The 15,782-nt window shown below is 41.0% G+C and overlaps 2 protein-coding genes across 5 annotated transcripts in view; one reads left to right on the top strand and one right to left on the bottom strand.

Annotated features, from left to right (window-relative positions):
• The window catches only part of SLC7A6 (solute carrier family 7 member 6), a 54,613-nt gene extending 51,265 nt beyond the window's left edge, over nt 1–3,348 (top strand). For both annotated transcript variants that reach the window (XM_087729083.1, XM_087729084.1), the window contains exon 11: nt 1,213–3,348. In XM_087729083.1, coding sequence (XP_087585209.1) covers nt 1,213–1,304 — 92 coding nt within the window. In that variant the 3' untranslated portion in view covers nt 1,305–3,348. The remainder of the gene's footprint in view (nt 1–1,212) is intronic.
• SLC7A6OS (solute carrier family 7 member 6 opposite strand) lies at nt 1,114–14,885 on the bottom strand. Of its 3 annotated transcripts, XR_015698467.1 has the most exons (6): nt 14,590–14,885; nt 11,119–11,472; nt 7,514–7,714; nt 6,824–6,938; nt 5,089–5,575; nt 1,114–1,269 (listed from the first exon to the last, which is right to left on the bottom strand). XR_015698467.1 is itself a non-coding variant. In XM_087729085.1 (5 exons), the coding sequence occupies exons 1-5, from the start codon at nt 14,878–14,880 to the stop codon at nt 5,445–5,447; spliced, it is 1,092 nt and encodes a 363-aa protein (XP_087585211.1). In that variant the 5' UTR covers nt 14,881–14,885; the 3' UTR covers nt 4,925–5,444. The 3 variants fall into 3 exon arrangements, 2 of the variants coding, with proteins under 2 accessions (XP_087585211.1, XP_013910126.2); XM_087729085.1 differs by lacking the exon at nt 1,114–1,269 and having other exon boundaries at nt 4,925–5,575; XM_014054651.2 differs by lacking the exon at nt 1,114–1,269 and having other exon boundaries at nt 4,925–5,575; nt 6,830–6,938; nt 14,590–14,879.
• Nucleotides 14,886–15,782: the final 897 nt, after the last annotated feature.

Here is a 15,782-nt window from a genome sequence, read left to right on the forward strand (position 1 = left end):
TTGATCAATGTAATTCTCATCTATCAGTTAAAGAGCTTTCCAAAAGGAAAAAAAAGTTTTTGCACTGCAAACCTCCCCAAAATAATCCATTTTTTGCAAAAATCCCCCCTTTAAAAAAGGCATGAATACCCTTGGGGGGGGGGCTTGCAGAATGCTCCTGGAGGGGGGTGGGGGGCAAAAATGAGCAAAAAATGACCTGTTCTCGTGAAAACAGGCCCGTTTTTTGTCAAAAAAAGTGCATGCATAGCCTTATGGAGGCTTATAGAGTGCTGGGGGCTGGGGGGGGGGGAAAGGCTCATTTTTTGCTCATTACTGCCCTCCCCAGTCCCTAGTAGCTCTCTGAAAGCCTCCATAAGGGTATGCACAGTCATTTTGGTGAAGGGGATGGCGCTTCGGGAGGCAAAAAATGCTGTATTCGGTGTATAAAACGCACCCAGATTTTCAGCCTCTTTTTGAGGGAAAAATGTGTAAATAGAAGTAAATAAGAAGCAGTATCGTTGGGTCCATAGGTTTTTGTGCAGATGGAAACATCATGTCCACTGTTAAATTTAGTGTCAGCGGAGGAAGGAATAATGTTCATCTCAGGAAAAACTTGTGTTGGTGGTGGATTACAGAGAAATCCTGCCCTTTTTGCAAGTTAGTATAGTATAGTATAGCCTTTATTGTCATTGTATATCACGTATACAACGAAATTGGTTTTAGACTCACTGGTGCAATCCATGACAATTAATACAAACATAAATAGTATAAAGCAGTGTTTTTCAACCTTGGCAACTTGAAGATGTCCGGACTTCAACTCCCAGAATTCCCCAGCCAGCGAATGCTGGCTGGGGAATTCTGGGAGTTGAAGTCCGGACATCTTCAAGTTGCCAAGGTTGAAAAACACTGGTATAAAGAATAATCCCTATCCAAGTAATTAGGAAAAAAAGAAAAGAAAAAGAAAAACTAGTCATATGTTTCTGTCTGTGCATGGAGTGATTGTGGCTATTGTAATATCTGCTCAACAGATTGTTACTAAAGAAAAAAATTACATAAATTTTTACAATTTATGTAAAAATTAAACTGGATGATTGGATTTGCAGCAAATGCATAAAAACAGAAGCATCCTCTGTTCTGAGGCATACGAGGCCCCTCTTGGTTTAGCAAGCAACTCGGCTTTGAAGTAATCGTTCATAATTCCATGGCTGAATCTCCAATCTGCTCCTTCTCCAGGTGCTGTCACTCGATCCACTCAGTTACTTTGTGATTGTGTTCTGACGGAAATGGATGCTGTTGAAGAAAAAGAAGAAAGCAAATCTAATTAAACATGGGGGAAAAAGAATAGTTCAACCAGCTGCTCGGATGAAAGTCTGGACATGACAGTGCAGCCCAGATCTTCTTTCTGGATTTGGAGATTTTACCCGGTTGATATAATTTGGTTGCCTTTTTGCTTGTTAGTTTTGTAAAAATGAGAACGCTCACCAAGATTCTCAGGCATAAATCACCACGGTTTTTTTATTCCGATGTTTTTAAGCAGCAAAATCAAAGGTCTTTAAGGAAAGTGCCCGAAGATGGACATTAGACAATTAGTCTAATGAAAAAGAAAATCTTGTCCAACTTACTAAAATTGGAAAGTTTCATCAGGTCTACCAAGCAATCAGTTGTTTAATCCTGCACTAATGATTGTGACCAGCTATTCCACCCAAGTGATTGAATATGCTAGGAAGGTTTATCTGCCTTCTTGATCTTTAGAAGTAGTTTAACTCCATTCTTCATCCTTCATATCCTCAAGATGTTCAGAAGCTGCTGGTCATCTCTTCCTGACTTCAATTGCTTTGATCAAATTAGAGGTTTAGATGGAAGTGTATTAGGAGTCAATCAAATTGGAATCAACTCAACACAGTAGGGTACAAGTCTAGGGCTTGGAAGCCAACATTTTTAACCAGGATAATAAGTACCACAACTGTTCATTTGGCTCTCTCCCAACATTGGGCATTGAACATGTCAAATTCATGCTGCTTCAGCTCCCTGATATTTTTAAGGATTTTATACAGAACCATTCTTAATGAAAAAGTTGGACTTGGCTTGAGGAGCTATCAAAACTTTTATTACTGAGTTAATAGGGTTCATAGTTTTAAAAAATGCACATTTTTAAGGCACTTTCTTTAATGCAAGTAGAAAAAAGTTTGTGTAAAGTGGTATAGGGAGAAACTGTGAAGCTATTTTGGGGGCAAAGACAGTTTCTCACTTGATTATGCTAGTTTTTAGTCTAAACAAGAGAAAGGTTAAGAACAGGGATTCAGGCCCAATGTAGTCCGACAGTCCACTTGATTTTATCAACGTCTTGATTGTCCATTTATATCTTCTCACTCTGGGATCACGTTTCCACCCTTATCAGCTGCAAATCAATATCAATGATTTTATTTTATTAGAAAAGGTTGCTTGGACCTCATTAGGAAAAGCACCCTCAATTCTGAACATGCATTTTGTTAGCTTCCCAAGCAGACTCTCTCTTCAAAAATGTGTCATGTTGTGTCTTTCTGTGCCTCTTGGTTGTTTCTAGAGGCACAGAAGCAAAAAGGTAGAAATATCCCTCCGCCCCTCTGCTTCTCCTTTGTATGCAATTGGATAAACTGATGGGTGCTAAAGAATAAAAGTTTAAGTACTCTCACAATGGATTACACCTGAGAAGAGGCTCCTTGATCAGTTGTGAGCTTTGCTCACTTTTAATTATGTGCATGTGTAAATTTCCACAGCTTAATTGTCAAAATCATTGGTACTGTGTTCTTAAGTACTTATTATAAATGGAAGGTAGTTAAAAAAACAGCAACCAATCTATACATGTAATTATTCATTTTTTTTATTCAAACAAAAATTGGATTTGCTTTCAGATTTGAATCCAGTTATAATCAACTCTAATAAGAGGAGTGCTATTTATTGTATTGCTGAAGAACCCAGAAAGGAACAGTTTTTGAAGCTTTGTCTCTCTGTTCTTATGAAAACCAAATGATTTGAATCGACCGCATTAGATCAAAAATGTCTTTGAAAACGTACTACATCCATTTATCTTGGTGCTTTTTAATTAGGTTTCAGTCTCATAGTGCAATAGAAATGTGGCCAATAAACATTTTATTTAGTTTAACAGGATGGCATTAAAATTTTAAACTATACCCGGGATTGTTTTTATACTCCATTCTGCTGTTAAAATGCATTTTATTGTTTTATAGAAAGACTGAACTGTTTTATCTCCTGACCAGATCAGTTAGTTGTCACAACAGCAAATTTTGTAGTTCCTGTATGTACAAGAACTTTGGAGAGGGGGAAATTAAAATTCCACCATGTGGAAATAAAAAAAAAAGAGCACATGAATCAGCTTGTGAAGGAAAACTCGTTTTTCATTAATGTGTGAGACTCTTGACCTTATTTGGAAGCTAAGCCAGACACCCCATTGAAGCACTCTTGTAAGAAAATTGTGCAGATGTATCCAGGTCACCCAAGGTAAACTCAAATTGAAAGAGAGTAGAGCATCCGTACTGCTTTACCTGCAATAATTGCAGAGTCCAAGTACCATTCTATGAGAGACATTGTAGAGTTTGGACCCATAATTCTGTGATGGTAAAGCCAACGAGGGGCTGGCACAGATCAGCTTCTCTAGTTTGCTTCTGCCAAAATGCCAGTTAAACTGTTGAAGCGAAGATGATAGTTACAGCTAGTTCTTGGATTACAAGGTCATGTGATTGCATAGCGTAACCACAACCATCTCTGCAGTCCCAGCTGTGACTCCGAGACAGTAAGAAGGGGCGAGAGTAAGAACACAGGGGAATGGGGTAAGGCCCTACGTCCAGATCAGTGGTCAGCAACCCACGGCTCTGGAGCCGCATGCGGCTCTTTCATCCTTCTGCTGTGGCTCCCTGTTGTTGGTCAGCTCCACAACTGATAGGGCTTTTGGTTAGGATAGGTAGAGGAAAAAGAATGCCGCACTAGGAGGAGACTCTATGGTGGGGGGTGGGGTGGGGGAAACAGGACTTCCGATCAGCAAAGGATGCTGCGCTAGGAGGAGACTCTGATAGGGGAACCAGACTTCCGGGCGACTCCAGAATTGAACAGTTAGGATCTTTGTGGCTCTTTGGGTGTTTAAGGCTACTGACCCCTGGTCCAGATCATTACAATTAGGTAAACAACAATCCAATGAAGGAACTATCAAGACCATGCCCACCAACATTGACAGGGCAATGAGAGCAAATCCCACTTCCTACTAGCATTGATGATGTTACCTAGTTGGGCAATGAAAGGTCTGCAAGAAAACAATCAAGCTTGGAGAATACCAAAGATCCCACAATTAGGTTTTGCAAAATAAGGGATGGAGATAATATTCTATGCTTGATAGTTTATATTTAAAAAATTGTTACGTGAAGGTACTATTTTGTTGGCATTGTCCTTTCCCGTATAATGGAGCAAAAGCTATGGTTTTCTATTTTCTCCCCATATAGGATTAGTACAAGGGGTGGACTAGAGATGTTTATCTATGAACTGTAAGCACTTCACTCGGAACTCATTGTCTACATTGATAAACTAATAGATTATAGAAAAATAGGGTTGGAGATCTTGGAGGTCTTCTAGTCCAACTCCCTGCTCAAGCAAGAAACACTACATCATTCCAAATAAATGTTTATCTGGTCTCTTCTTGAAAACCTTCAATGATGGAGCACCGCAATAAACACCTAAGGAATACAAGAAAGCATCAACTAAATAATAATGACTAAAAAAAGAATATTTTCCTTCAGAGGACTTCTACAGGGAAAACAAGGTCAGGCAAACTTCAAATTCTATACATTTTAACAACTACATTTGTAAACGATGCAAAGAAAAACAAGAATTATCATATATCACTAACTCCTAAAAGGACACATCAAGGCTGATATCTTAATGAAGGTATACAACAATAAAAAGGGATAAATTACTGTTTTTAATATGTAATCAACTATATATACGCGGCAACTAGGAATATTAAGGTGCAGAAATTTCCAATCTGAACAATCATTTTCAAGTACTAATCTCTCTACAGGCAGTGATCCAATAAGACTTGCAAAAGAAAAAAAAACTATTTACTTCAATAAGGTAACAGCAACATTTCCAATCTTGTAGTAAAAGTGATCTTTTTAGAATACTTTTTTGTGGAAACTTCAGCCTTTCATGCCAAAGGGATTTGTCAGGCATCCCAAAATGGCAGAATCTACCTGTCAATTTCAGGCTTTTTTGCACCATGCCATGGTTGAGGTCCAAAAATAGCAAACGTCACTTGGATCACTTCATTTTAGAAGATGCTGCGCACTAAGGCAATCTGCTCTCTCTTGACTTGAAGATGCTCTGGCCAAAAACAGGGTGAGAAGTTAGGGCTGTGGTGCCACGATTTGCTAAGGCCACATCGTACACGGGGGTTTCACAAATACAAAAGATCCTGCAAGCTACTCGGAATCCAGTTCTTTGACTCCATCGTAGTCAAACTCCTGCAGGACTTTAGATTCATACTCCTCCCATGATCGTCTGATGTATCCACAGTCTTCATCACTGGTGTCCCCACTCTTTTTTTCTGATTCTGGAAGAAAACACAAAACCAAATTGATGCCGGATGCCAGAATGATTTTGGAGGCATTTTTTCCCCCTGGTTATTTGTTGACATCTCTTTAACATGGTTTCTCAAACCCTTTCTTCTACTTGCTCCAAAACAACTTTAAGATTCTTACTTTTTCATTCATTTTAAGGATCTTTGTTTAACCTTCCCATAGAATGACTTATGGCAGAAATTAAAACTGGGAAATATTCTGTGCTCTTAACAGATTTTATTGGATCGATTTACCGTATTTTTCAGAGTGTAAGTTGAACCAAGATTTTGAAGAGGCAAATTAAAAAAAAAGTTTTTGCACTCTGCAGACCTCCCAAAAGGAGTTTTTCGTGAAAACGGGCCCATTAGTTTGTCAAAAAAAGGGCATGAATAGCCTTTAGGAGGCTTATAGAGTGCTCCTGGGGGCTGGGGACGGCAGAAATGAGCAAAAAACAGGCCGTTTTTTTGCTCAATTTCCCCCCCCCTCCAGCCCCCAGGAGCTCTCTGAAAGCCTCCTAAAAGCTATGCAAGGCCATTTTGGTGAAGGGGGCGGAGTTTCTGGAGGCCAAAAATGCTGTATTCAGTGTATAAGACACACCCAGATTTTCAGCCTCTCTTTTGAGGGAAAAAGGTGCGTCTTACACTCCGAAAAATACAGTAAGTTTTTCCTACTTTCGAGTGGTGCAGTGGCCTACAGGTGGAGCTGTTGCCTCACAATCAGGAGGCTGTGAGTTCAATACTGAGTAGAGGCAGATATTTCTCTTTCTGGGCACAATGAGAATATATCTGCTGAAAGAAACTCCGCATTGACGACAGGAAGGGCATCCAGCCAGTAAGCACTCCATTTGGTTGCCCAGACTCCACCCTGCAAGGGATTATGAGGTCGTTAAGAGAGGAGGAGGAGGATTCAAGTTTTTCCTACTGATTGTTCTCTAGGTAAAACACCACTGAGATAAAACTGGGCCATACATGACCACTTCTGGCATGTTGCAAAAGGAATTTTCCTCATTAAAATTTCCTTGCTGGAAGCTAGAAATGACATGACAAAGATGCTACAATCTTCATTGGTTGGCAAGCACACAAATTTTGATAACATGTCTGGAGATGATGCAGTAGTTTTAAGAGTGAGGACTGGTTGTAAGTCATTTGTTTCAGTGCAGTTGTAACTTTGAACTGCCACTAAACGAATGGTTCTAAGTCAAGGACTACCTGTGTACGAATATGATCATCAACAAATAGCACCTTCACCTTCATCAAGAAACTCATCTTCATCTGGATAGTCATTACGCCAGTTGTTCTCGTTATTCTCATCATCTTCATCGTCATAGATTTCTTCGGCGAAGTGCTCTTCATCCATCTGCATGTGAACACACAACACTACTGTCACTTAAGAAGAAATGCACTACAGGGGAAAGCAATTAGCAATAGTAATCTTGAAGGCAGAGGCATAAGTGTAAGCTTGTAAGGCAATGAGATACACGAACCACTTGTATTTTATAGGTTGAATCACTTCTAAGTTACGAAATACAGCATGTTGTACAAGGAGGAAAGAAACAAGCCTCACTATATTTTATAATCTCTTAGAGCAGGGGTCAGTAACCTTAAACACTCAAAGAGTCACAAAGGTCCTAACCAGAAGCCCCCTGTTCAATCCTGGAGCTCCACTGGATGGGGGACGTCCAGTTACCCTTTCATAGTCTCCAGCACGGCGTCCTTTTTCCTCTGCTGATCGGAAGTCCGGTCCCGCCACCATAGTGTCTCCTCCTAGTGCGGCATCCTTTTTCCTCTACCTGTCCTAACCGAAAGCCCTTTCAATTGTGGAGCCGACCAGCGACAGGGAGCCACAGCAGAGGGATGAAAGAGCCACATACGGCTCCAGAGCCGTGGGTTGCTGACCCCTGCCTTAGAAGATGCTGTTTTTGATTTACTTACCAAGTCAAACTCTTGAGTGTAAGGCTGTACAGAGAGAATGTTCTCAATCCACCCCGGTGTAGCTGTTTCCGTACAGTAGATATCATAAACGTATTCTTCTTTATTTAAGCAATCCTCTGCTTCTTTACTGTTGTCAGATACTGTTAAACGTTCACGAATCATCTCTACGGCATTGCAAAGGATGACATCCGGATCTGATTTCTGTTAAGATTTACATATTTTTTTTAGCCAATAGAGAACTTTTTTTAAAAAAGAGAGAGAACTTACTTATTATTAGAATGTTATCTTGCCTTTATTTTTGGTCAACTCTAAAGAACATGCATATCTTATCCAATATCTCAGCCTGTTAACTCCCACTCCCCCCTCTCTCTACCTCTCTCTTTCTATCATATAAACACAATGTATATGGAATCATATATACAACATCAATCTTGTTAATACAAGCTTTCCAAATTATTAAATCCTTCTCTCTAAATTAGCCTTTTCACACTTAATTGCAGAAAAGTGTGTTTAAATATTTAATGTTTAAAGTACACTATATTTCTTGACTTAAAAGTAAGTTGGACAAAACATTAAAAGTAAACTATTTGTTTCTTTCCCTATTTATGAGCAAATATTTAATAGAACACTGTTTAATTGGGCAACACAGTTTCTTTCTTGTTATTGAATCTCATAACAAAAAGTTACAAAGTTCAATGTTCTTGTGAGTTCTCAAGAATTCACTTGTTACCATTTTGTGTTAAGTGAAGCCAATTTTGATAAAAGGACCGGAGAGAACACAATGCTTCATTTTTAATGTTAGATTTAATGCCAATGTAGGTACAGTTTGCAATTCACAAGAATTGGAGATGAGGGGAAGGGACAGAGAAACTTGGGGTACCAAAAGCTCCAATCCTTGTATTACTTGATCTTTCAATCTCATATTTATTATATTTTTGTCATCTCCAGATATGAGCTTGCCAAGAAGGAGCCTTTTTATAACATTTCTTCGCTCTATTTGACTGCTATTATTTAGTGATATTTAAGGGACACGGTGGCTGAGTGGCTAAGGTGTTGAGCTTCTCAATCAGAAGGTCGGCAGTTCAAATCCAAAGCGCTGCGTAACGGAGTGAGCCCCCGTTACTTAGCCCAGCTTCTGCCAACCTAGCAGTTTGAAAGCACATAAAAAATGCAAGTAGAAAAATAGGAACCACCTTTGGTGGGAAGGGAACAGCGCTCCATGTGCCTTTGGCGTTGAGCCATGCCGGCCATATGACCACAGAGACATATTTGGCTTTTCAGCTTAGAAATTGAGATGAACACCGCCCCCTAGAGCTGGAAAACAATTAGCACACACGTTCGGGGGAACCTTTACCTTTAAGGGTAGAAATGCATAATTTTAAGGGCCAACAATCAGATGTCCACTAACTACAGTATTTGATCTTTCAATAACACCAGAAGTTCCAAAAAATGCCCTTTTAAAAAACGGAACACAGAGATATTTTGAGTCACTGATCAACGAAACGTTTCCGTATCTTGTCCAGATTACCAGGCATATTGTGGTCCAACTCTATGGTTTAGAAAGTTTAAATACCAGGGTTTGTGGATGACATCTAAATTAATGTCACAATTATAACAGCTTCTTTCTCCTTGAGGTCACTGCATGAACAGAAATGAGTCCACAGATGCTGTAGAGTTGTAGCCGGGTTTTTCCTGTGTTGATGCGCTCTAGATAATGTGGAACTGTCCCTTTGCTTGCTTTCCAAGTTGCTGAAGAGGCTATTGTGGCTAGAGGTGGCGTAATGTCAGAAGGTATTTTAGCCCAGGGCTATCTGAACTCAAAGGGCAGTAGACGGTTACAACACAACCACTGCCTGGTTCACACATTGCACTTTGTTCTGAGTTACTCTTGCTGTTTTTAGAACTTGCTTCTAAACCATAAAGTCTGATCTTGTTGTGAAAATGTGGACAATCTATGGCAACTTCTTTCGCCGATCAGTTACTGGAAATATTAGCTGTGACTTTTGTAATAGCTGGATTCACAATGGAGCCCAAACCAAACAAACCATATTATTCATTGATAATATTTGTATAGTGTCCGCTCCCTTAAACAGCTCAGGAAAGCTTATTAAATGCAGTTAAAATAGAATGCAATTAAACCAACACTTAAAATATTATTAATACATGAAGCATATTTTTAACTAATGGAATTAAAAAAAAACCATAAATAAACAGAAAGAAAAAGAAAGGAATAGAATACATACATGGATATATAAAACAACGGAATCCCTAATACGGTTTTGTTATTTATAATTAATGTTATTGCTAGCACAAAGGTTTTACACAGAGGTTAGGGTTGAAGTAAAAAAATTAAAAATGAGATTTGATTTGGTGATAGAAATAAAGGACAAAATAAAACAAAAAAGTAAAAAAAAATCAAATATCCCTTTTTTCTTCCCTTTCTTCCCAACTGCTACTGAAATATTTTACATTATACTTTAATTTTCTGCAATTATTCTCCATTTCTGTTTAAATTATTTTTTAATGTTTTTAAAAAATTGTATTTTTCAAAATACAATTAAAACATTAATGCAATGAAAACCATTAAAACAGGGGTTCCCAACCTTTTTTTGGCCATGCCCCACCTGAGTATCTCTAAAATCCTGATGCCCCCCTGGGGCATATAATTCTTACTTTACTCAGAAAGTGAACTCTACTCAAGCAGAGGAAGCCTAAAAGGCCATTAACTTGGTTTAAACAAGGTTCAAATTGCCCCCATTAAAAATCAAATTGCCCCCCTGTGGGGAACTATTGCATTAAAAGGAGTGTTTGAATAATATTTTGAATCTCATCCTCCACTGTAATGAAAAAATTGGCTTCAACTCTTTACGGCAAATATTCCAGAATCTGAGTCCCGTTATAAAAACAGGTGTGACCACATAATGTCCATGCATTTACGGTTCCACCACAAAAGCGCGTAGGACAAAATCGCGCTCGACAAAAGCGCGCTGTGATGTCATCACAGCGCGACGAAAAAGTTCGAAAAATGTAAAAATAAAGCGAAAACCTTACCCTAAGCCCCCCAAACCTAACCCTAAACCTAACCCTAAACCTAACTCTTAACCTAACCCTAAACCTAACCCTAAACCTAACCGTTAAAGTAACGAAAAACCTAACGCTAACCCTTAACCTAACCCTAACGCTAACGCTAACGCTCTAAAGCTAACCCTAACCCTTAACCTAACCCTAACCCTAAACCTAACCCTTACCTTTATGTGAATCGGCTTGCTTTAATTTAATTTTTATTAATTTTTATTTGAATTTTTCGATCTTTTTCGTCGCGCTGTGATGACGTCAAAGGCGCGATTTTGTCGATCGCGCTTTTGCCGTCCGCGCTTTTGACGGGTCACGGCATTTACAGTAGGACTCACAAACAAACTCCAAAAACAATCTAAGTTTATGAGATGAGACTGTACATGAGTAAGAGGCCCTAGTGAAAAACATTATTCTAAACCTAAGATACATTATGGGCCAGCTTGTAGTTGCGATGGCATCAATGTGTTTGCATCAGTGGCTCTTATCCCATTTTAATTTAGGTTTTTGGTGGTCCCTGACTTAGTACTAACCTGTAAATGGGAAGCAGATGTATCATTTTCCACCTGCTCCTCCTGTATAATATCAAAGAACTGAAAGTCTCTATAGCAGCCAGACGTGCTGTCATTTTTGTCTTTCTCAGACACGGAAGACTGTTTCTTTTCATCAGATTCTTTCTCATTTGCTCCAAGAGCAGCATTTGCTCCATTGCTGATATTTGGACGGAGGCTACTGATCAGGCGGTAGCGGCTTTCCTGCCTTTTGGCGTGCTTTGAAGAACGAAGATCCTGAATTATTCTTTGAGCACTCCCTAGAGCAGGTCGCAGGATCTGGCCTCCTTTCTGATGGGTAAAAGCTTCTTGTACATATTTGTCAACAGGTTCGGCCTAAAAGACATTTTAAAGAAGTTCAGTTAGCAGTTGGGATTAGAGCAGTGTTTCTCAACCTTGGCAATTTATAGGTGTGTGGACTTCAACTCCCAGAATTCCCTACTCAGTATAATGTCTTATGGAGATTCTCAGTCATCCAGGTCATGGTTGTCTCAAAGGTGCTTTTTCAAGAGATAACTGGACATTCCTGGTTTTTCTTTGAAGGTGTTTTACTTCTCATCCAGGAGGCTTCTTCAGCTAACGTCTTCAAAGCTGAAGAAGCTTCTTGGATGAGAAGCGAAACATCTTCAAAGAAAAACCAGGAATGTCCAATTGCCTCTTGAAAAAAGCACCCTTGGGATATGCAGAATAATCTCTCCTCTCTCACCCCTATGGGGTTTTTCAATAGAAAAAGACATCCAGACAAGACCGAGTGGCTGTTGTGTTTTCCTCCCAATAATTTGACCACCGTACCATCAATCAGGCTGGGGGGGCAAAGCTTATACCCCTCAGATAGGGTCCGCAACTTGGGAGTCCTCCTGGATCCACAGCTGAGTTTTGATCACCATCTATCGGCTGTGACCAGGGGGGCATTTGCCCAGGTTCGCCTGGTGCGCCAGTTGCGGCCCTACCTGAATCGGGAGGCTCTCACGACAGTCACTCGAGCCCTTGTGATCTCTAAGCTGGAATACTGCAATGTGCTCTACATGGGGCTGCCCTTGAAGAGCACCCGGAGACTTCAGCTAGTACAGAACGCGGCCGCGCGAGTGATAGTGGGCGCACCTCGGTTTGCCCACATAACACCTATCCTCCGCGAGCTGCGCTGGCTGCCTGTAGATCTCCGGGTGCAATTCAAGGTCTTACTTACCACCCATAAAGCGCTCCATGGTAGTGGATCTGACTATCTGAGAGACCGCCTCCTGCCAATAACCTCCCTGCGTCCCATCAGATCGCATAGAGCGGGCCTCCTCCGTATTCCATCCGCCAGTCAGTGCCGACTGGCGACCACCCGGAGGAGAGCCTTCTCTGTTGCTGCTCCGACGCTATGGAACAATCTCCCCGTGGAGATCCGTACCCTGACCACAGTCCAGGCCTTCCGCACAGCCCTCAAGATCTGGCTAGCCCGTCAGGCCTGGGGATAAATTTTCTTGCCCCTCCCGAATGCTGAGTGAATGTTGTGTTTTAGTACTTTTTGTTATCTCACATTTTTTTTTTCTGTATTTTGTCTTTCACTCCCCTTCCCTTACTATTGTAAGCCGCCCTGAGTCCCCTCAGGGAAAAGGGCGGCCTATAAATGTTAAATAAAATCATTAAAAAAATCATCTATTCAAGATTAAAAATATATATTAAATCTTGATACATAATTCCTGGGTGTGTAAAATAGGTGCATTTGGAACGGGGCAGGTGTCCCAGGGCAAGATCCCTGCAGGGGGACAACATTCTGAAGCTGAATGTTCTACAATTTATTATTTGTTATATCAAACTTACTTTCAACTTCCACCCTAAAACAAAGAAGGATGTTTAAAGGCAGTCCAAGATACTGTAATGACCTCCCCCCTCCCCATTTGGGACAGTATACAGGCCAATTTGGTCCAGTCTTGTGTAAAATCAGCATAGAACATAGAATAATAGGGTTAGAAGGGACCTTGGAGGTCTTCTAGTCCAACCCTCTGCCCAAGCAGGAAACTCTGTAACATTTCAGGCAAATGGTTGTCCAATCTCTCCTTATAAACTTCCATAACTTCTAGAGGCAAGACGTTCTATTGATTAATTGTCCTCACTGTCAGGAAGTTTCTCCTTAGTTCTAGGTTGGATCTCTCTTTGATGATCTTCCACCCATTACTTCTTATCCTGCCCTCAGGTGCAGAAATACATTCAGCAATATTTCTCCATGATCTTTAACAATGTCAGAGCTTCTGATGTCCTCCTTTCATTGGAAAAGTTGAGATACAGAGATGTTAATCTTCCTTGGAAGTAGCTTGTGTTGAATCATATGTTGCTGTCAAACAACAGCACAGGAGATCTTTTATGACATTTTGTATAATGTCACACCCTGCTTTATGGTAATGTTTACGTCATACACTGTTTCATACTAGGGAGAGGCAGTTATTTCTCTCTCTGGGCACACTGAGAATATATCTGCTAGAAAAAAAACCCCTCCGCATTGCCAACAGGAAGGGCATCTGACCCTTCAGTTCCATTCAGTTGCCCAAACTCCACCCCACAAGGGATCATGGCATTCTTAAAAGAGGATGATGATACACTGTTTTATACAATTTACAACATGTCAATTCCACCTGAGTCATAGGTCCCAGATTTTGGACACATTCTGTAAGTTCACCCATCTGAAGTCCCTCGGTTCAAAGATTGTTACCCTTTGATGTACCATTTTGCCCAGTGAAAGATTACAAGAATCAAAAATTGTTCATAGTACAAGATAGTCCTCGACTTATGACCTCAGTCAAGCCCACAATTGATGCTGCTGAGAAATTTGTGAAGTGAGCTTTGTCCCATTGAACCACCTTTCTTGCCACCTTGGTGAAGCGAATCGCTGCAGTTGTTGGAATTAGTAACAGCGTTGTTAAGTGAATCTGGCTTCCCCCTTGACTTTGCTTGTCAGAAGGACGCAAAAGGGGATCATATGACCACAGGGACGCTGCAACTGTCATAAATATGACAATTTTGATCACGTGACCACGGGGATGCTGCAAACGGCTGTAGGTGTGAAAAACGGTCGTAAATCACTTTTTTCCAGTGCCGTGGAAACTTCGAATGGTCACTAAATGAACTGTTGTAAATCGAGGACCATTACCTGTGTTTAGATCAGTGTCACATCAACCTTTGCCCTTTGAAGACGATAGACACTGAGCTTGTTGATCAGAAAGGTTGGCAGTTCGGCGGTTTGAATCCCTACTACAGGTCCCCTGCGTGAGCAGGGAGGTCGGACTAGATGACCTTCAAGATCCCTTCCAACTCTGTTACTGTGTACTGTTTTAAGACGTGTGGACTTCAACACCCAGAATCCCGCAGCCAGCCGCGCTTAAACACACCGCGTATTAACTAACGGTATCTAAATAATAGACATTTAATTCTCCTGGCTGACGATCCCAGCCAAAACACGCGAAGAAGCCTCACCTCCGAGCTTACAGTGGCTACCAACTTGAAGAGAGTCTTCTCCACCTCGCCCTCTCCGGGCGAGGAGGCGGCCTCGGCTGCAGCCCCAGCCTCACTGCGGAAGCGCTTGCTGGCAAGGACCAGCGCTTCGGCCGGCAAAGACCCTCCGCGCTTTCTCTTCACGCGCAGCACGGCGGCTGTCTCCATGGCAACCGGACCAGGCCGCTCTGAGAGGGACGATGGGAACTTCTGTCGTCTGGCTTGCCGTCCCGCCCAGTCCCTCGGCGTATTCGCAGCTGATATCGGCCCCATTTGATGACGCCATCGCCGTTTCCTCGAAGGGGCCGAGGTCTAAATGATTCCTTAGCACGATATCCGGTTCTTCCAAGGAGCAGTAGTTTTTAAATGTTATTCATTTCAATGGGGCGGCTTTTTCGCCCTGCCTTCTTGGAGGACTTCGACGCAGTTAACAAAAAAAATAAAATAATAATAATAACCCTCATTAGTTACTTACGAAGAAACAACAAAAACCAGTTGGCCCGCTTTGTCTACACTTGGAAGTCAAAAGAAGTTATCTAAAGCAGTGGTCTCCAACCTTGGCAACTTTAAGACCTGTGGACTTCAACTCCCAGAGTTCCTCAGCCAGCTCAGCCAGCTTGCTGGCTGAGGAACTCTGGGAGTTGAAGTCCACAGGTCTTAAAAGTTGCCAAGGTTGGAGACCACTGATCGAAAGTATAGAAAATGTATTAATAGTCAATATAACGAATAGAATCAAACAAATTACAATGGGATTGTTATAATATTAGATGCTTACGGTATTGGAAATTAAGCTAAAATGAGATTAAATTATGAATAAGGTTGTATATTTTAATGCTGGCACAAAATATTTATACCCAGATGCTACACTGATCAATGGAAAATGGATTGTTTCTATAAAAATAAAATACAAAAAATACATTTTTTTAAAAAAAAGCAGGGTCAGTCCTAGTTAGCAAAAGCAGAAAATCCCAGGGCTAAAGACTGGAAGGAAAAGCTGAAAAGCATTCCAGAAGAAGGCGATGAACTCTTGGGGGGCTGCCACAAAGAAGAGGGGGTCCACCTATTCTCCAAAGCAGGGCAAGAAGCAACGGATGGAAACTAATCAAGGAGAGAAACAACTTAGAACCAAGGAGAAATTTCATGGTAGTGAGAACAGTCAATCAGTGGGACAGATG

This window comes from Thamnophis sirtalis, unplaced genomic scaffold (genome assembly GCF_051295495.1).
Source record: "Thamnophis sirtalis isolate CommonGarterSnake01/CBP01778 unplaced genomic scaffold, rThaSir2_p1.2 scaffold_14, whole genome shotgun sequence".
Lineage (NCBI taxonomy): Eukaryota > Metazoa > Chordata > Lepidosauria > Squamata > Natricidae > Thamnophis > Thamnophis sirtalis.

What these genes read in the sequence shown, in the direction of transcription:
- SLC7A6OS (XM_087729085.1), bottom strand. Translation starts at nt 14,880, where the DNA reads ATGGGGCCGATATCAGCTGCGAATACGCCGAGGGACTGGGCGGGACGG. An exon ending in TAGCCACTGTAAGCTCGGAG is followed by an intron (nt 11,473 to 14,589) that starts GTGAGGCTTCTT and finishes AATGTCTTTTAG; the next exon opens with GCCGAACCTGTTGACAAATA. An exon ending in ACACTCAAGAGTTTGACTTG is followed by an intron (nt 6,939 to 7,513) that starts GTAAGTAAATCA and finishes GTTCACATGCAG; the next exon opens with ATGGATGAAGAGCACTTCGC.